The sequence below is a fragment of the Taurulus bubalis genome (genome assembly GCF_910589615.1).
Source record: "Taurulus bubalis genome assembly, chromosome: 16".
NCBI lineage: Eukaryota > Metazoa > Chordata > Actinopteri > Perciformes > Cottidae > Taurulus > Taurulus bubalis.
Window position 1 is genome coordinate 15783280 of NC_136604.1, and position 22027 is coordinate 15805306.

Sequence of the window (22027 nt, forward strand, 5' to 3'; positions counted from 1 at the left end):
GAGTACCGTAAGAGGGAGGGAGAAAGTGAAAGAGGGAAGGGTGGTTGAGTGATTATGTGCTAAGGAGTTGTGTGCGTGTGTGTGTGTGTGTGTGTGTGTGTGTGTGTGTGTGTGTGTGTGTGTGTGTGTGTGTGTGTGTGTGTGAGTGTGTGTGAAGAGGTACGCCACTCTCTCTCTCTTTACTCAGAGCCTACCACTTCAGCCAACATCCTGAAGCAGGCCACTCTCCACGACAACCCCTCCTCTCCCCTTTTCCTCCAGACCAACGTATGGACTCAAGCTGCTTGAACGAAGGCAGTGAGGAAGGCAACTTTTCGGAAGAGAGATAAATGGTGAGAGACAAGTCTGCTGTTGGTTTCCTGGACTGGATTGTTGTAGTTACAATAGAAGGCAATTCCCCTTTCCTGTGTGTGTGTGTGTTTTCTGTCCGCCCTAACTGGGACAGAGACGGAGACAGGAGCAGCAGGAGCTGGACAGAGAAGACAGGAGGAGGACAAAGCCAGAGCCTTGGGAGACTTTTTGACCAAAGACGGAGAAAGATACAGGAGGCATCGAGTACCAAAAGGGGCAACTCACCTGACTCGCTTCTCTGCTCTGCCAGAGGGAGCAACCTCCGTCTCCTCCCTCCCGTCCCCTCTCCCCTGACATGGGCCGCCTGCTGGCCCTGACCCTCGCCTACCTGGCTCACCTGCTGGCCGCCGCGACCAGCTCAGAGCGCCAACAGCACAGAGTGCAGCAAGGCCGCTGCAGCTACACCTTCATCCTGCCCGAGGTGGAGCACTGCCATCCCTTAAAGGACTTCCAGGTTACCAACACCCTCCAGAGGGACTCCCCGCCCGAGGCAGAGCCAGACACAAGCCAATTCAAGGAGGGTAAGGCCCAAAAGGAGAGGCCTTCCTGGCAGGAGAGGAAGCTGGTGAATCTAGAGAGTGCCATGGAGAATAACACCCAGTGGCTGCAGAAGGTAAGGTCTCTGCGCTGTTGACTAACACCAAGACATTCTCCTCCGTCATCTGGCCATTCTGACTCCATCTTTTTGCTTTCACACTCTCGTCTTCTTGTCCTTTTTACACATTTGTCGAATGCATAACTGGCACCATGCCTGGTGCATGAGTGTGTGACTGTATTTAAGCCAGAACTCTCTGTTGCATACAAGAGGAGAAAGATGAAATAAACATACTAATATCAGACGGTGCTAAATATGTCATTGGTATAGACCCCCCCGAAGTCTCGGGGTGACGTCTTGACCCGTGTTTCAGCCCGTTTGTGAGCGCAAGTTAGCTGAGAACTTTGTGTACCAAACACAGCTGACATATAAATATATAATACATAAATGTGTTCCTCAGTGGGGAAAAAAAAAAAAGTTTATCTGCTCCAGGCACATTTCAGCATGGCCGTTGGCCTTTGCGGTCCCATTTGGCTTGGATTATGACTGACTAAAATGAAATGATGCGATTAAAAGTGGCCTCACAATAGTGTTTTCATTGCGAAGGTCATCAGGGCACAGAAACAGTGTTGGGCCATTGTCTGGGACAGACTGACTGACACGCCATCCCTCTCCACCCGTCTCTCCATTCTTGTCTGCATCACACAGAATATTTATGGTACACACTAATCCTCGGGCCGATTATAAGGGTTTGTGTCGAGTGCTCAGATTGGTGGGCAGAGAGCAAACGTGTTGATTATATTTCAGGATTTGAAAATGAGGTATTAAGAATGCCAAAGTCTCTCCCCACTCTCGCTCACCATGAGATTGACTGTGAATCTCTTTTCCTCTCCTCAGTCTCCTTTTTTCGTTTGACACTCCGTTCCTCTCCTCTTCACTTCTATCCGGACCGTTCTGCAACTCTGGGATGATGAATGTGTCCCTTATCCCACCTCGACTTGCCGACCACTAGATCTCAAACTCTTCCGTCTATCTATGCTCACGCTCTCTCGACACGCACCCAGATAAACAAACACACACACACACACACACACACACACACACACACACACACACACACACACACATGCTTCCTATGTGCTCAGTCTATGAAGAGGAGGCCTAGCATCCATGGGAAGCATCCCACAAGGCCAAACTAGTATGTGTGTTTGAGAGACAGTGTGAGGAAGGGATAGTTCCAGAGAGCACACACTTCCCCCCATGTGTACAGTATATTATTCATGCATACAGTCTGCAAAACATCACATATTGCACTCATCTTAGTCATATTCTTTGCAGCATATTGCCTCTCTTTCACTCCCTTTCCCCCAGAGCTGCGATATGAGAGGCCATGGAGGAGATGCAGTTTTTATCCCTCCATCTATAGGAAAAACTCTGCTGACTCATATCTTGCGCCGTTGCCAAACTTCCTCCACATAACATCTGGAATGAACACAAATATCCAACCGTACAACAATCTACCTCCACCCGGCCATAGTGATGCATAAATGATTATGCACTGTAGGTGGGATTTCCTCATAAACACGGCAAGACACCTCGGGAGCCTCTTTTAGAAATGCACGGGGTTAGGCTGACCTTTGACCTCCAGATGGCAAAGCCTTTTCAGCACCTTGTGGATCTCATTAGGCCTATCTGCATAACATTGGTGAGGAATTGGTATGTGAAAGAGCTTGAAACGTGGCAACTATGTGTCGGTTTGTCTGTGAAACTTTGTCCGATCTCACTCAAGGCTCCCCCGGGATAATATGACCCTCACTGTGAGCCTTGAACCCGAACCCCTTGAAAGAAAACACACCAGCACGCACAGACTCAGGAGCGCACACACACTAATCCAGCATGTTTCCGCTGAGGAATCTCCAAGTGGACGAGCGCAACAGGACTGTATCAATGTTCCAGATTCCTTCTTTGGTGTTTCCAAGAAGAAACTAGTTTTTGTTTTCTTTTGTTCCAACTCCCAACACAGCCCCCCCATCTAGTCCCTTTAACTTTCTGCTGCCCTGAGGGATTGACAAAAGGGATGTAAGGGATGCTTTTGTTAGTGCTTGTAAGAGCCTGTGTGGATTATGCTAATGCTGAAATATTGCATAGAGATCAAGGTGGCTTGGCTACCCTCAGGTGACCTGATTTCCTGGCCCCGTGATGTTTCATAAAGTCAGTATGTTACCCACATAACTAACATTATTCATTTGTCTTATTTTGTTTTTATTTTCTTAACGATTCACCACTTTTTACCCGTCTTGAACATTCTCAAACTATGGCCTTTGACTTGACAATTTACTCAGCCGGTCACAGCAGTACATAGTATATGTATGTATATATATTTATTTTCTTTATATTCAATTAATGATCTGCTTTAATTTATAAGAATTTCGGATAAGAATGTATAAGCACTATGCTTCTACCTATACATTTTCAGTCTTTCTGTTTTGTATATTAGATTGTGGCTTTACTTATTGTATTGTAATGATTGACTGAATAAAACACATACTACTACATTTATATATAATGAGTATGAAATACAAAGCATTGTTATACAGTATATGAATTCCCCCTACAGTATTCATATGAATAAAATGTGTTATCTTGCAGCCAGCTGCTTGTATTTTACATGTTAATGTCCGTCTCTCCCTGTCTAGACTTTCAAAACCAGTGGCGACCAAATCAGAAGCTTTCATTTTCTCTCCATCCCATCCTCCTCCCTTTGCAATTTTAAAATATGCAGCTATAGAGTGTTACATACATGCGCATCAAGCATCATGCAAATGCTGTTTTATTAGTCACAACATCAACCTCAATGTATTACCGATGCTTCTATCTGTAAAGTAAGGCCATCAGCAAGAAGATTGTCTATTTCATATGGTTATTCTTACCGCTTGTTTCCTGTTCCACCGGCAGTCGCATTAATGGTAGTAACAGTTTACAGCCACAAGAGGCTGAATGTACTTGAGCAGAACATAGTACACATACAGTGTATAACATACAGTATGCTAACATGATGATGTTTAGCAGTTTTTACTTTTACCATGTTGACCATCTTACTTTCTTGGGCTAGCATGATAACAAATCTAATGGCAATCTATCCAGTGCTTGAGCAGGTGTTTTAGTCAAACCCCAAAATGATGGCGCTACAGGAAAAGTCAGGCATATCACCAAAGTCATTATGAAACATCATCTGGGAATCAAAACATCATCTGTATAAAGTATGGTCCCAATCCATCTGTAGCTATTTTAAGTGAAAATGTTGACCTTCTGGTGGCAGAAGATAAAATGTCAGGGATCAAAAATGTCATTAGAGTTGCTGTAGAGACGATGAATCTCTGCACACATTCATGGCAGAGCCATCCACTTTTTTTTTTCAGACTGAAGCGGTGGGTAGAGCAACATCCCCTTCCTTTGATGAAACAAAATAATAATAATCAGAAACATTTGTTTCCAAAAACAATATCCTGGTTACTTTGGATAATCGACAGAACACCCTGTCAACCATTTTAAAAAGAACAAACTATTTAGTATCAGATTGATTGTTATTAGAAAGAGATTCTTTATCTTTTTTATTTTTGTAAATGTCATTATAAAATGCCGTGGGCCCCAAAACCAAAATGTAATCTTTGTTCATTGTATCGGGGTTGAGGCAGACATCCAAATGAAACCAAAGGCCAATCATGCATTTATCTCTATCTAAAAGTAGATTGACATGGTGTTGCACTGACATATCAATAAAGTCGCCATTTTCATGGAAACATAATCATTCCTGGTCGTCACAATGGTAGTCATCCTACTCATAATCATAATTACCCAAAACACCTCTACTCTGTAATAGTAACTGAGAACAAATATATATTGGCTGAACAAGTAGGACCTCAAGTAATACAACTCCAATGGTTTTCTCAACACTGATTCCTACCTCTTCGACACAACAACACAGACCTATGCTACATCCGAAATGTGATTTATCTGGTGGCTTAGTGCAGCATGACAGAGCTGCAATTAATGCACATGGCAGTGAGAGATGTAGTGTATCAAGACCTCTGTATCACAGTAGGCTGAAACATGAACACTTGGGCGACTGATAGCAGTTTCAATAAATAGGCTGATTATGATGCAGTGATCTTTGGTTCTTCCTTTGGAGTTGGCAATAATCCGCTTGTAATCTCTTCATAACCTTCGTTGTGGAGGGATTTTTTTTCCTGCTGTCTCAGTTGTCCTTAAGTAGCAAATTGTGAGAAATGTATTTATAGAGCATGAATGAGGAAGAGGGAGAGTTTGAATCAAAGAGGGAGATAGTGTGAGAGATCAAGGGGAAGTAAGATATCCTATATATTATTAGATATATCAGATATACCGGGCCAATACTGACTCAAATAGCTGGACATTACATAGTGGCATTTTAATTTCTGTTTAAGTTTTGACTCATAAATACAGTTTGCTCATACATTCAACATGTTTACACTTTTTACACTTGAATTGTAATTCCTGCTAATTTGTTATTTCAGTAAATGTATCCATGTATCTATTAGTTTTGTATTAAATCACAAGGTTAGACACACACTGTTTTAGACAAGCCTGATGTTGCCTTACACATAAAATAATGATTCCAGTCACTTTCACACAGCGAGGCATACAGTTAATTATTAAACACTGGTACTGGTTTGGGACTTGGTATCTACCAAGACCCAAAGCCCAGGAATCTGTATCGTATCGGGACTGAAAAGCTCAGATTGGTGCATCCCCATAAGAGACAAAGAGAGAAAGATTACTAGCAGGCAAACTATTTAATTGCAGATTAATCTCTATTTGCCCACTTAGATCACTATTATTATACTGCATAAAATATAGTAAAAAAGCACTCTCCTATGTCGATGCATTATTATAACCCCATTCCTGAAATTCACATTTGTATTGAAAAAACAAAACAATCGTAGTCTCATTTAAATTCTCTTCGATTTTTGCAAATAACTGCTCATTAGCTGGATACTTCTGGATGCTTTCTCCTAGAGACTCCATTTTCCAGTCATGTGGTTTAACGAGTAAAGTTTGATATTTTATCCCCACAAAAGAACTATTGTTGATATTAATGTTGTCCAATTCGATATTCTACTGTGCTTTATTACAATGCCCGGGCCATTGCCCGTTAAACGTCTAACAGAATCCCATCGTTCACAGCATTGAAGGCCGACTTTGTCTTCCAGATTCTGTTTGCTGAAACGGACCACATTAATAAGAAAGTCTATTTATCGGAGGAAGAAGGATGTCATCCTATTTTACACCCTCTGCAACATATGATGGGTTTTGCCAATGCTTCTATCTGACCTTGCAATTGATGAGAGTGTAGGCGACTATCGCTGAAGTCCTGCACATGTATTTCATGACAGCCTATTGGTTGTATATTAATTACTGCTCTTTTTGAAATTCCACTGAAACACCTGTACAGTGCTAAATTGTACAGATTAGCATTTGCCTGAGGTACATCTGCAGACGGATATATGGTGGCAAGACACCGTCAGTGCCATAGGGGTACTATTTTCAAGGACTCCATCACAGTACCTGAATAAAATTGAGGTGAAAAAGACGGATGGCTCTAGGGTTGCTACTTTCACACTGCATCAAGCTGTCAGTGAATGTATTACCTTCTAAAATATGATTATCACCACAATGACACTAAGGAATGTGACGTGCAATATAATATTCTCAGAGTCTGCTTGTTCCCTGTACAGCTGGAGAACTTCATCCAGGAGAATGTGCGCTCTGGGATGGAGGAAATGAAAAGTACTGCGGTACACACCCAGACAGCTGCCATGCTCGAAATGGGAACCAACCTCCTCAGCCAATCAGCGGAGCAGACGCGCAAACTGACAGACGTTGAGACCCAGGTGAGCCCATCAGGAAGCATTTGAGTGAGCCGGGGCTTGTTTCCAGCCAATCCAAAGGAATAACTGTGGTGGGGTGGGGGGGGTCGCACCCATGCAAAAACAAATGATGTGACTTGCGAAACACTTGGCGAATTGCTAATTAAATGTAAATCAGATGTAACCCGCCGAGAAGCCATGCCCAAAGGTGGCGGCAGCCGCTTTCAAAACAGCTGGTATTTGGTTCTACGGGCTCTGATTGACACAATGAATGGCGCTCGGTGTCTGACAACGAGCCAATTAAAACATAAAGCTCAGTAGCGAAACACAGATGTGTTTTCAATCATGCCACAGAGCTGTTATTACAGATTGAGCTGTTTTTTGATGCTCGTGCTTTCTTTTTCTCTTATCAGAGTTGATATTGAACTGCGACCTGAACAAATATCTGAGCTGCTTTGTTCAAGTTTTCTGTTTCATCTGCAACTTCAAAACATGGCACAGGTGCATGGGAGATAATTCGTGCTCACGTTTTCATAGTAAGATCAAAGACTGAAGCATTATGGGCCCTGTGATGTTCTGTGAGGCATTGTCGCTTTACAGTCATACCCCCCCCCCCCCCCCCCCCCCCCCCAGTCTATCAGTCCGTCATCACTCTCATCCATTCTTCGACATTGCACACACTGTGATAGAGTTATTGTTCTGTTTTCATCAATCTATAGGTGTTAAACCAGACAAGTCGGCTGGAGATACAGCTGCTCGAGTACTCGCTCTTCACTAACCGGCTGGAGAAACATATCCTCCTGCAGACTCAAGAGATCTCACGCCTCAGTGATAAAAACAGGTGAAAACACAAGCTTCAAAAGATTATTCATAAGTCCCTTTTTAGGCACTGTGAGACTTCCATGATATTACTTTTTGCTGTGTACATAAACTTCATTTTCAGATATTTTATGGACTGTATGTTGGTAATTTATGAGACACTTATTTTCTCATTTTAAACATCACAAGGTTATTTTTCATTTTCCAGAAAATCAGCTATCAGTCAAGAACTGTGCTTACCTCAATGTCAAATAGCTTTAACATGGGTTTTCTGTGAGTGAGTCTTTTGGTTACTGTAGATGGTGCTATTTTCTAGGTCCGTTTAGCTGCTGCTTTTCCTTTGCTGATCCCCAAAATGAGCTGCCGTGGCTGCTGTAGGAAACATTTCACACATCTCCTCACGAGCACCAAAGAATGTTTTTCTCAGGAAAAAGCTGTGACATGTGGGGGCAAATATAAAGACCTTCAGCAGTGTAAAATACTGTACAAGTCCATAACCAGTCCATTTCATCCAACTACCAGAATAACATATGTTGAATTTCTCTGACGAACAGGGCACTTAACAACAACATAATGTGCATTGTGTAAGCTTGTGTGTGTGTGTGTGTGTGTGTGTGTGTTTGCCAGTGAATAGGCCGAGCGTGTTAGGAGGGGTTTCCCATTCTTCTCTCGAGGAACACAAGGTCAAATTAGGGCCAGCAGAGGTTAAGGACAGGGTGTTGGGCGGTGTGAAAGGGAGCGGGTGTTTTGATTGTTTATCATCCCATCCATCTGTACCAAGTGGGAGTGGGAGAACACAGTGCCCCAGCTCCAACACCTGTTACACATCTGGCCCCGCTCGGCCCTTGTGGCCCTCGTACTTCAATGCAAATACTTTCATACATTACTTCACAAGTAAACACCATGAGGGGACGCATGAAATTAGGAAAGGTCAAAGTAGATTTGCTGCCAAGCAGCTGTGAAATAAAAGGGAACTGTAGTTGTTGTGGGGGGCTACTGCTGCTGATCCTCAATGGGATGGGGCCAGTTTTTGAATTACTGCCAATGAAAAAGAGCTGAAAGACATGTTTGTTTTCATAAGCATTACATGTAAAATACTACTGGCAGGAAGCGCAGCGTTTTGCGGCTAGAGGGTAAGAGCAGTTTAATAGCAATATGTATTTCAATAATAATAAATAGCGCAATATCATAAGCATAACAGTTTAATTTTCCAGAATGCAATGTGATCCGAAAATAACATGTTTGTTTTGTCAAACCCTCTTACTGTATAAACATCGCTGTGCTGATATATACCGCTGCACTTTTCCCTTTGACCGTTCCTCAAGGTAAAATTCACATAATGGGGAACAAATTGTTAGCTTGCTTTGATACTTTTATGGAGTGATCTCCCCCACAAGGCAAATCTGAAATTGAAGTGATGTTAAAAAATGATTTGGATTGATCCAGCTTCCATTCTAGGCCACATGCTGAGTCGCTGCCTAAAGTGAGAGATTGAGGATACACGTTTAGTGCGGCAGTTGCGTGGGCACAGGGCTGAAAAGTAGCTTGTTCAATCTGGGTGGCTGGATTGTTTCAATAAATAACGACTGCACAGTCGTTAGTCAAAGCCATAAAGATCAGGCTGCAGGGATTTATGATCTTCATTTGGAAGTGGGGGGTGTGGCACTTGTGCATGCAGGCACAGGCGCACACACGCACACACACACACACACACACACACACAGTCAGAGTGTTGCTTCATGGCTGTGATCGAGAGGCTTAGCATGCAGTCCCATCTGCTGCTGCAGTACAGGTGTTTGTATGATGTTAGCCCAATGAGCCTGTCGCATTGATGTCTATTAGTCATCATCATGTAAATGTGCAAGTTTGTGAAACCTCCGCTGAGGTAGGTAAATGTCGAACAGATGCATTTTCCATATGCCGCCACTCCATATATATTGTCTGCCATCCGTTTGATTGTAGATGCATCTTAACATTCAATATAGTTTCACGTCATCCGATTTTTCTCCAGATGATTTCAGGAAAATAATCCAACGCCAGACACAGTGATTGTTGTGCTTTTTCTGTGTGTGTGTGTGTGTCTTTGGCAGTTTCCTGGAACAGAGGCTCTTAGCGCTGGAGGCTCGGTATGGGAAGGAGCTGCAGGGCTTGCAGAGCGAAAAGCACCAGCTCCAAGAGCTCGTGGAGAGGCAGAGTCGACTGGTCGGTCAGCTCCAGGGTGAACTGGTCAGCTCCACGCTCAACAGCACCTCGCTCCAGAGGCAGCAGGCCGTGCTCACAGACACTGTTCAGCAGCTGCTGGCGATGGCCAACCGCTGCAACGGTGAGGCTTTTGCCGTTATGCGTGTGCAAGATACACATTTGCATGATGAAAATGTCATGTGGGTTTAACGGTGATTAACAAATATTACTCAATATGAAATAGAGCTCTCACTTGCTAGTATTTAGCATACAATTATATATTGCATTCCTAAGATTCATTACTTACTTAAGGCAAAAAAAATGACTAAAGCGACAATAAACACCAGAATTTCATTTAGGCAAAAGATGACATCGACAGCACTTAAATTAATGAGCATGTGATTTGTGATTTAGGCTACAAAATTAAAATATTCAATGACGAACATCACCTACAACAGCTTGTATTTAAAATCGCAGACACACTACGTGCATGCATGCACTGCAGATATTGCAGGCTTAAGCTGGGGCTTAACATTACAAGATATCTTAGATATGGGGTTGGGATCTGTGCCACCTGGAAATACATTTCTGCATGTTTTTTGCAGAAATCTTCAATATGGCCAAGGAGGAGCCACAGAGTTTCAAGGACTGTGCGGAGATCCTGCAATCTGGAGTGACAGAGAGTGGATTATATGGCATCCGCCTCCCTAACTCTACGCAGACTGTCAAGGTAGTAAGGCTTTAAAGGTCATTGGCCTTTTCTTGCAAATACCACCTAACTGACTGTGACATGGAACTTTCTTTCTTGTAAGACATTTCCCCCATTTGTCTTTCAGTATTTAACATTGGGATCATTTATTTTTGCCCAGCCTCAAGCTCATTCAAACTACACAATGACATTCTGAGGGCTTGTCACATGCTTTTCCGACGCAGTAAACACTGGAAGGAAAAAATAGTCTGATAATGTACCGGGGCTTTTTGGTGAAGAGGTGGATGGAAATGCCATGCTGGGTTACAGAGGGCCAAAATAATAAGCAACATGGAGCATTATGCCCCACAGGCTTCATGGTGAGTGAGTGTGCACCGCTGAATGCAAAGTCAGGAAACCTTAGGAGGAACCTCCGCTGACCTGAAGTAGCTACCCCTTGCTAACTCAACCGTGACCTGCACCAGCAGGCTATCGCCTTCTTTTAATAACAGCTAGCATCCCTGATAGGGATCTTCACTCTCAGAGTTACCACAGAAAAAGAAAGATTTTTTTTCTTCTTTTTTTTGTGTTATTCATTACTTTCAGTCTACTTTGCTGGTTGGCACCATCTCCTACCGCCTGTGTTTTCCCCTGCTCTTCCTCTTCATTTCCTGTGGGCAAGGCAGCCAGGTGTTAGGCACTGGTGCCATGTGTTTCCTGCCAACCGGGGCCAATGTGCGTTTTCCACTGATGCGAGTTAGTACTCCCAAAATCATCGCTGCTTTCAATCTATGCCATCTAATTCCAATGTGGCTGGCAATCTGGGTGGCTGCGTAAAAATGGGGCAGATACAAATTGCCCTATTTTCAAAGCAGAGAGCGGGCTTTTCTCGGCTGAACAAGTGACAAAAAGCATACAGATATTTGTGGAACGTATCCATCTATGTATCTTTTAATCACCAAGGTTATGAATAATGATGATGTTTACGAACCCAATAATTCATAGTTTGGATTGGCTTCGTTTTTAAATATTTCATAACTCTGTTGTGCATGCTTTTGAGAGCTACATTATGCTAAGATTTCATAAGATTATACACTTTAGGTGGCTAATATTCTCTCTAAGCACACATTGTGATTCAACAATTGTGTCACAGCATAATATATATGAAGAAAAACACAATTTAAATTAGCATTTTAGTTCTAACTGACTCCTTGGCTAATAATAAGTGAATGGGGTATTAAATATGGATCTGGTCTAAATCAGAATAATGACCACATTTGTGAAAAGACTTAAATGACTCAAGATCCTGTTTTTGTATTGTGCCTTTAAGGCCAGAACAGTAGCTTAATATGCCAGAGAAAAACCACAGCATGTTGCCAGGCTACTCGTTTTTCAGAGGTGGAAGACCTTAGTACCTTTTGACCTTGATTTAGCTTTCCTATTCTGGGAAAGTGCTGGAAACTTTCATTTAATTTCTAGCAGAAAATAGCCACTTGAGTTGGCAAAATAGAGATACCCCTTGGAATGCTGACCACATACCAGCATCCGCACTGCCCGGCTCTTGAGAGAGGTCAGGGCGGTTTGTATGGCGGACAACATCCAAGCAACCAGCCAAGTGAATCCATTTGGTCTCATCAGTCATGGACCACATTGCAGGTTGTAGAGGTTGTTATCGAGTCAGAAATGTCACTGACAATAAGGCTGTGCGACACGGTCAAAATTCTCTATCCTGGTATACACCACGATATAGCATGTTTTATGATACTTCAATTAATGAGTACTCTATATGAAACCATCTGTCAATGCATTTTTATGCCTGCTCTTGTGTGAATTAAATACTGAGAGAAATCAAAAGTAGAGTATTTTCTCATCTAATTATGAACTTGCAAAAGTGCAAAAAGTGAATATATTGTACATATATTGTAACTATGATTATGTACATTTACTAGTGGTGTAATGGACCGGTTGATCCATGATCCCTACTTTTTTTATCAATAGAAATAAATAATTTGTTTTCATGCAAATAACCACTATAAAAGACTATAACAAAGTAAAAGGATAATTTTTTTACGGTTTTCACTGACTGTACAGTGGATGACATTATTTTTGGGACAGTGGTTACAAAATATTCTTGAGCCTTTTAATACCAGCTGATATAACAAAAACAATCTGTATCAGATATGAATCATCGACGATTGGCAATTGTAATAGCCAAAAGGTGCACACAAATACAGATTAATCAGATCAGCCATACAGTCTTATTTCTTCTCCGAAACATATCTACATCTGGCAAAATGTGAAGCCAAGTAAGAAAGAGAACAATGTATGGAACCCAAAAAGGAAGACGTCTCCTCCTCAAGGAAGACGTCTCCTCCACTGAGAGAACATGCTGATGTTAGTTTTTCCTTCCCACCTGGGACATAACATTGTGTGTTATATGAAAGGTGTCATCTTAAGTAGCTCTGCAAATCTCCTCTGTCTTCTCTCTGCTTATTGTTTCGCTTCTTCACCCCAGAAATGTACTGTTTTGGTTCAGTTTCACCAACCGTGTTTCCTATAACAGCAGATAGTTGTTTGCTAGTGAAAGTGAAAAGACCCACCGCACACTTGGCCAAGGGCCAATCAACTGTAAGGGACTAGCTGGTTAACGCAGTGGGGCATTTGGCTGCTACAGAGACGGATATTTCCCTCAGCAGCTGTGGAGATCAAGGGAGGCTGAACATTGGACTTGCATTTGCCAACATGGCTTGAAACACAACTCCGAAATAATGCTGTCTGTGTATCTGGTGAATGCGTAAAAACGATTGTGGCAAATAAGATGGTTGCTTGCTATCAGGTGATAATATGTCAATGATGTGTTTACCTAACAATCAATTATTTCTCCTTTAAAGAAAAGACATATTTTTCATATTTTTATCATCAACTAGGTATAGAAAGAAAAGAATGTGACCAAGCAACACTTTTCTTTCCAAATTAAAAATGCAATCATTTTGTTCCCCCAGACACAAGTAATAGAAACGTCTGGTAAATTTCCTTCATTTCCACAGGTGTTCTGCGACATGAAGACGAGAGGTGGTGGGTGGACGGTGCTGCAGCATCGGAGAAACGGCTCCGTGAACTTCCATCGTGGGTGGAGAGATTACAAAATGGTGAGTTCTGCGGTGGGGGGGTTTGGGTTAAAGTGCATCATTATCAGTATAGGCAGTATGGGTCAGTATTGTGGGACTGGACAGGAGGTTCCAATAACCTTCCACGGGTGATTTGGCACTGAGAGGCGTGGGATACCGGCGAGCTTGTGATCCCAGGTGACCTGGGGTTGTTGTATTTGGCCGCCCTCGCGTAATCTACCAACCCCCCCATGTTATTGCACCTGCTCTCGTTCCCTCTCCCCGTCATCCTCCCACACACCCATATACACACACTTAAAACACATGCTTATACACACGCGTATGCGCACGCACACACATGCACTTCAATGACAAACCGAGCAATACTGTTTGTACCCATCCTTAATCCCAATAGCTTTCGTGAGAAAACAAACTGTATCTAATAAAATTGTGAGACTATGAAAGTTGTTCCAGTGCTCTGGCCGAATCAAGCGTCTTTCAACACCTTTGGCTTTTATTTTCGTCTGGACTTACATTTAGGTAATGCTTTTTCTGAACCTCATCACAGATGCCTGGTAATTGAATCGATGTTTCGTTCGCGCTCTAGAGGAAAAACATATGCCTGCATGCCTTTCCGCCCGTGTTGAATTTCACACAGAACAAATGAGAGTGGCTAGTTCGGGATTGAGCGGGTTAGCAATTTGTCTCTCACCCACGCCAACAAATCAGTTGCTACAGCTTGGATTGAAAATAGAATGGAGAGAGGACCGTGACTGCAAACAGAAGGAGAGAGACAAAAAAGACACACCAAAAGCGCTACAAAACACTTTTAAGAGCTATACTTTTACAAGTGGAGGATACATATTTGGTTCCAGTTTGGGCATGGGAGCACAGATGGCAGATAACGAATGTACTAAAATGCTTCACTGCCTCAGCCCACACTCCGTATTCTCAGAAACTGGTCAGTGTTGACCAAATGTTGCAGAATCTGAAATCAGAAACCGTTTATTAACCAGGAATGTTTACACAAATGAGGATTTTTTCTGCATAAACGTTAGACATGAGACATTAGACGAGACAAAGAACAATCAACGATAACAACAGTTCAATGGGTATTAAATTAGGTATAAGATAAAGTGCTCAGGCAAACAGATGAAGTTAATGTAAAGTGTATGTTAAAGTGACATGTGTGTTTAAATATGAAGTGTGAAGGGATGTGCAGGGGAGTGACCAGTAAAAAATAGTCCTGGCGGTGACAGGGTCAAAAGATAGATGCGCCATGGCTCGTGGTATTCATTCACTCTCACTTAAGACCAATAACAAATAGAGAGATACAGTGACAGAGAATTCAGAGGAAAACGAGGAGAAAATGTTCTTCCGTTAGACTGAAGAAATTATGCAAATATAGGGCGGGCAAAGTGGCAGAAATCTTCTATCCTTCCAGGTAATTGCAGATCTTGATGACTTTATATCACAGTACAGAATGTTTTCTGATAATTCAATAAATACATAATCTATATCAAATAGCCTCATTCTAAACCCTTTTTGTACCTGTCAAATGAAAATTATTAGTAACATTTCAAGGGAAATTATAGATAAAAAATAAAAAATAAATGAATAATATCTGAAAGGTTACAGAAAATGTATTATGAATTTTATAAAAGCCGATGAATGCATCCACATCACGAAATAAAATATAAACTAGAGACATTTCTTCGTTGCATATCATCCCAGCAATACATCTGCACATGTAGAGTTTGGTACTGCCCAGTTAGCTGGTCTTAATGGAGACATGCTAATTGTCAGGAAACATAAAGATTTTCTAATTTGTTTGGCCCTATCACACTGCAATTCCATGGTCTCTGAACATCCGCTTGCGTCAGTCAAAAGAGTGACATTTTGTATTTGACAGCCTGAGCAGAAGCCACATTATGTCCCTCATCTTAAGCAGTCTCTTTGAATGAACGTTGCATGTTATGATCACTTCCCTGGAGAGACGGCATCCATTCCCACAGCGAATCCATTTCTGTCAAACCAATCATGTCTGCGTGGCTCACTGTGTCGGTTTTCTTTTCATTTAATGCTGAAATCACTTTCCTATTACTGCGTCGTCAACCTGTTAACATCATCTAACGTTGACTCCCGGTAAAGAGCTGTGTCCTTGACACTTCTTTTTTGTACCTGTTACTTTATATTCCAAACACATACTGCATAATAAACAAAATGGTTGATAAATGAATGTAAAACTGTCAAAACAGCTTCAATGCTCATCTCTGAACTCTACTGGAGGAAAGAACATAATTCCTTCTAAACATATTCAATAAATAGATGTTAGTATGACGGCAGTGGAGAATGCCATCTGACACAGATCAAAATCTCCTATAACCATAATTGTCTGGGGTCTCGATCAATATTGCCCTGACAACTGTACACCTGTTGATTGCAGTGAATGAAACAATGCTATTAGACATATTACAGTGAACATATTGTTTTAAAGGAATAAATGAGAAACTCCCCTTACGTTTGGTACGCGACATCTTTCTATATGCCTTGGTCACCAAATAGCTGTCTACGTATACGACAATCTGCACAGTCAGACAGTCAAAGCAATAACTAATGCTTTAGAGCGTTAGTCGCTGCATTAGTGAATTAAAGCACAGGATTAAAAAGGTTCACCTGTGCTTATTAGTCAGTGCGGGGGCCTGCCCTGAAAAAACAACTGCAAGCATTGCATTTATATTATACAAATGTTTTGTGACTTATATTATTAGTAGTAGTATTATTATATATATATATTTCTTTTTTACCCTGCTGTCTCGATAACATACCAAACTCTGACCCCAAAATAGAGGTACATTCTGAACCGTGACTTTTGTGTACTTTCCACCCCTAATTTGTCGCCAAAGCCAGTATGTAACTGTAAGTGTTGGTTGCACAGAAATAACATTTGTAGGACATTAGGGAACAATGAAAGTCTCAGTTGACTGGCCCATTGCTTTGGGAGTGGAGTATTTGTCTTAATAAACTCAGTGGACTGTTTGAATCCATCAACAATGATAAATGTGACTTCTTAAGTTGAGGGTCATTTTCATATTAACTCCAAAAAGGGACTTGGCAGGTCGCTGGTAAAAAACAACCCCCTTGTTAGACTAGTTTCTTGTTCCATTGTTTCTCTGTCTTTGTGTCTAATCCAGGGCTTTGGAGAGCCGACTGGGGAGCACTGGCTGGGGAACGATATCATCCACAAGCTGACCAGCTCCCAAGAATACAGTCTGCATGTCCAACTAAAAGACAGAGAGGGGAATGAAGCTTTCTCACACTACGATCGCTTCTACATCGATGGAGAGGACAACCACTACAGGTACCAGCATTACATAGCATTTAAATTCAGTCCTGACCACGCAGGCTTTAGTTCTGCACAAGAAATAACGCTCAGATAAAAATTTACGATATTGCTCCCTAAATCACATCCTAATACCTTATAAAAAGTGTTCAGTATATCACAGTATACGACAAAATGCTAAACTAAAACACTTCATGTACACTCGGGTCTCTAATTAAATTCTTCCACTTTGTCAGAAATCAGACATGAATAGGACTATAATGAAGGTAATACATTTCAGTGAAATGTATTATTAAGAGCCTTCTAATGTGGAATGCATAATTGCAATGCAGTAACACCCATTCAATCGTAGCCTTCCCTCTGGGTGTAAGACTTTCAATATCACGACAGATTAGAAACTGTTATCGACAGTTCAAACCCCCTTCTATTTTGTCGTTTGCAAAGCTTTCTCTGCTCATTGCACTGATTAAGGAACCACTTTGGCCGTTTTTTTTAAGAATGTCATTCAATAACGACGAGCTCCGTGGAAGGCACTATTGTCTGCCTCCATTTTTATTCTCCCATCACAGTGGCTACCACTGCCCCTGTGAATCCCCAAGGGGAGCCACCTTCACTGGAGTATAACAGGAACGCTCTGCAATACCTGCCCCCTGCCAGGGACTAACAACTCCAACCAAGCTGCTCAGTAACCTTGCAATTACTAACACGATTATCTGGGTGTGCTGAAGCCGCACTTCCTCCAAAACAGAGCAAAATCAAATATAAATCTAAAACGGTTTTGTTGGATTTCATATGAATCAACAGGAATTTCCTCTTGTTTTTGTGAAAGTCTATGGAGATTGATGCTCTGAGAGATGAAAGATCATAATCATATAAGGGTGTATGCTTTCCAAGATCCCTTATAGTGCAGTGAACTCAGCATTTGCCTGAGTTTGTTCCACATACTTAACGCGATGAACCAGAATGTTTCACAATGTTGCTGTAGGCTACACTGTGTGAGGTGAAGCACCTGAATGAATAAAAATCACCTTTGAAGCTCGCTACTTCTGAGATCATATTCTGTGTAACTAGTTCAATATGTACCAGCTTTACTAGCATGCTCGAGATGCTGGCTTCATCTGGGGGTTTATATTAAAACTCCCCGGCCAGAGCTGTGGCACTGCACTGCTCCCGAAAGCAACATGGAGGTCTTATTCATAAATTAATAATCAGCATGAAAGATCACGTTACACTGAGGTAGCCAATCTCCGATCAAAACCAATGGCATCCCTTTTATCGTAACAGTATATTTGTCATTGAAGGATACAATAACAATCGGAAAAGACAGTCACCATGAAAAAGATTAGTCTGTGGTATTGGTGGAATAGCTGAACTAATACATCTGGAAGTCAAAGCTAATAGAGTAAGAAGAGCTGGCGCAGTTCACAGGCCACTCGCTCCAACAGGATATCTCGTAGCCTGTGGTTGCCATCTTGTCTAATTTGATATTTTCAAATTTTCTCCACATTTTTCCAACAAAAATATCCCCTCGCGTATTATTCCAGCCTCTCTGTTATTCCACTATGATGTTTCCGTCCCGAGCACGGCCATTTGAAACCCCTCTCGCCGCACCTCGTGATGTGTTGCCCTGCTCTGTGGTGAACTTACACATTCAGGAGGAGGATCCTTCATTTAGTCATCACAGACAGCGTGCCCCGGGCAACGGAGTGGGGTCACATAACTCAGGGGGAGAGTCCGGTACTAACTAGACAGAATGGCAGGGCAGAGGAGAGGCCAGTCAGCAGGGCTGACCTCCTTGTCCACCCCTTTGAAACCAGTACTGACACACACACACACACACATACTCCATTGCTGGGGACGCTGTATGGAAATAATTGAGCGAATCAATTAAACTTGCCGTTCAGACTGTTTCAAAAAGCACAGCATGGAGGAAAATAATGAGAAGATCTTTAAGTTAGTTTTTGTCTTGATGCTTGGCAACACTGGGAATCTGGGGGAGATGGTGCAGTGTAAAATGTATTGTAGACATACTAAACAGGCTATTACCTCCTACAGTGGTTTATGTGGTTATTCTTTGATTTCTTTTCATTTATCTTCATCATCTGTGGTTGTAAAATAATTTATACATTTTCTTGATGTAATATTGCACAAAGTTCACCTCTAAACAGACTATAAATTACAAGATGGAGCCGCAATAGAGAGTGTTGGGTCTTGCTCTACTTTAGATGATTTCAGAAAATAAACACTTTTCTGGCTTTAACCACTCACTGCCATGCGGAGCTGCCAAACAAGCAAAGTTGCCCAACACAGCGTTAAATAATGAAAGCTGCCTGTGGCTGAGCTTTTAGCTGAAATCCTTAGCTCTTTTACTCCTCTCCCAAACTCTAGCCTTCATGCCGAGGGCTTCAGTGGCACAGCTGGGCGGACGAGCAGCCTCACCCACACTGGCACCCAATTCAGCACCAAGGACAGAGACAATGACCGCTGCACCTGCAAGTGCGCCCAGCTCGCATCTGGAGGTACGCAGCTTCCCTCAACGTCTTAACCCCGCCTCAGTCCGTCTCCCCTTGTGACGCATCCTGTTAAACATTTCTATCCACCCCCTTGTAAACGTCCAAAAGTGCATTTCATTTCCCCTTCATTGCCAATATAAAGTAACTGCTGACTTACAGCTGTACATTTGGGTGTTTCATTTCAGGGGCTGGAATTGAATTAATTCTGACTTTTTTTCCTTCAACTCTGGCACATTCCCGCTTCAGGTTGGTGGTTTGAGGCTTGCGGTCCATCCAACCTGAATGGCATATATTACCCCAGCTCATCCAGTGTGGTTCGCTACAACGGCATCAAGTGGTACTATTGGAAGGGTCCAAATCTGATGGCTACCATGACAACCATGATGGTGCGCCCAGCAAACTTCTGACGGCGTGACACGTTCATGACGCCAGATTATCAGGTCGCCTCTGATTAATAAAATGAACAATATCCAGGAAATGGTATATTTGGGGAGGAAATTGTTATCTCACTGTTTGTGGTTTCAGCTTCTCGACATCTTGGAATGGACGCTTTGCAAATGACTGGCCGAGGTGAATTCCTGAGTGAGAATTTCAACCAACAATATCTATTCACAAACGGTGTCCAGGCTGTATTTCAATAAGGATTGTTTCCGCTGACAGAGGAAGAGGGTATGGACTTTGCTACAGATGACCAAAACATGACCAGTTACTCAATTCAAATAAGATTCAACTGCTTACTGGATAAACCTTTAGAGACACTATCGCAATACCTACCTTTTTATATTAAACTGTGAAAACGTGTTGTGTGTTTGTCTGTTTGCTGTAAATAAATGTGACTAAACTGCAATCACTTTCAGACATAGCCTTGTATATAATTTAGAGAAAGGCAACTGCTTTTTTAACTTGGATCATGATATTTTTCAAGTATGTAATGTCTGATACTAACATATCATTATCCTATGCAATACCTTGATTGTAACTTCATTCCAGTAGCATTTTCCGACAGTAAAATGCCGTAGTTGCAGTTCCATATACAATATAAGGTAAGATAACCTACAGTGACTGTTAATAAAGCAAACCATAAAGAACAGCAACAATAACAGGCTTTGCCCTTTGCTGTAGCTTCCACAGGGCTTTTCAGAATGAAATATCCCCAATTGTTTCCCGGCACAGCTCTCGTAAAATTTTATTTGCGAGAGATTTCGTTCATAAAAGTACATCATACACTTTCAATGGTGTGATTTACTTTCAAAAGTAAAACATTTGTATCACACCCTTGGAACAAAGCCGTAAATTCAATGTTTACTTTGTTCAAACAATACATTAATATACGTCTTCGGTGCCTATAATCTACAGTGTCAGGCGCTTGTTACCATGTTAGCTACATAAACTCCAACAAGCCCCACATGCTGGACTCAGGAAGTCAGACGGGAACAGTCGACCATTGATCTGATGAAGCATCCAATAACACTGGTCCCTGTGGTACCTATTAGAAGGCGGATGGGTTTCACCTCGACTAACTATGACCTGGATATCCCGGTGTGAGCCGAGGACGTCAGCCGTTGCTAACTGGAAGATAACACACACATTGGCTGGCCTAGTCCACAACATCTGCTAATTGTTGTGCTTCAGTCACTCAAGGACAGACAGAACACTTTGAGATCTCATCTTCCTCGCCTTACGCAACTCCCAAGAGACACTTCTGACTGCAGCCAATTTATTACAACCGCAGAAATAACACATTAGGCTTATTGAACTGTAAGCCAGGTCGCTGTGTTTTCAAATGACCTGCTTATTCAAATCGATGCCAGGGATACTCAAAGAAATATAGCCCGGATAATCCCCCCCCACAAATAAATAGCTTAAATAAATAGATTTTCTGTGTATGATTTCACTAAATCTGTGAAGGGATTATGTGTGCTGAATTGCTATTAATTTACTTCTCTTTTGGGGAATAGGCAGGAGCTGCTCTACGGTGAGACTACTCAGAGGGATAACACTGATGTTACCGTGCCTGTCGATAACTTAAATGTGTGTGTGTGTGTGTGTGTGTGTGTGTGTGTGTGTGTGTGTGTGTGTGTGTGTGTGTGTGTGTGTGTGTGTGTGGCAATCTTGCTAGAATCTGTGAGGAAGTGGATCCAGTACGAGCATCTTTTGATATCAAACCCACAGGTTGAGCCAATAGACTTGATCCGTGTACCACACTGTACAAGCAGTAAAGCTCCCACGCACAAACACACTCACATGCTCAGCTTGCATGCAGTGACCCCATTGCTAAACAAGTTTATTACGACCTCCAAGGGCTGGACAGGTGATAGATCACAGCGGGGGAGGCCAGGGGTGAATCCATCAAAGCGACTTTAATAAAGACCACTTGATTTGGCCTGCTGGCTCAACAGATGAAATGCTTGTGTTCGGGTCCAGTGAAGCAGACCAGAGTACGGGCCGCTTTGCTTCTCTGCTTGTCCTAGTCCCTGTTTATTAGATGGGTTATTGTTATTATGGGCAGGAAGACAAGGCAATAGTAACTTTAAAACTGTGTTATAGTATTATCAATATTTTTGACAGGCTGTTATTGTAGTAT

At 42.1% G+C, this 22027-nt stretch overlaps 1 protein-coding gene across 1 annotated transcript; it reads left to right on the forward strand.

Annotated features, from left to right (window-relative positions):
* Nucleotides 1–646: 646 nt before the first annotated feature.
* On the forward strand, nt 647–19883 carry angpt2b (angiopoietin 2b; the record flags this gene model as incomplete). Its single annotated transcript, XM_079232025.1, has 9 exons — nt 647–964; nt 6661–6816; nt 7512–7633; nt 9702–9934; nt 10398–10522; nt 13528–13629; nt 16782–16948; nt 19319–19449; nt 19690–19883. 9 exons carry the CDS (start codon nt 647–649, stop codon nt 19848–19850), a joined length of 1515 nt encoding a protein of 504 aa, XP_079088151.1. The 3' UTR covers nt 19851–19883.
* Between the last annotated feature and the right edge of the window lie 2144 nt (nt 19884–22027).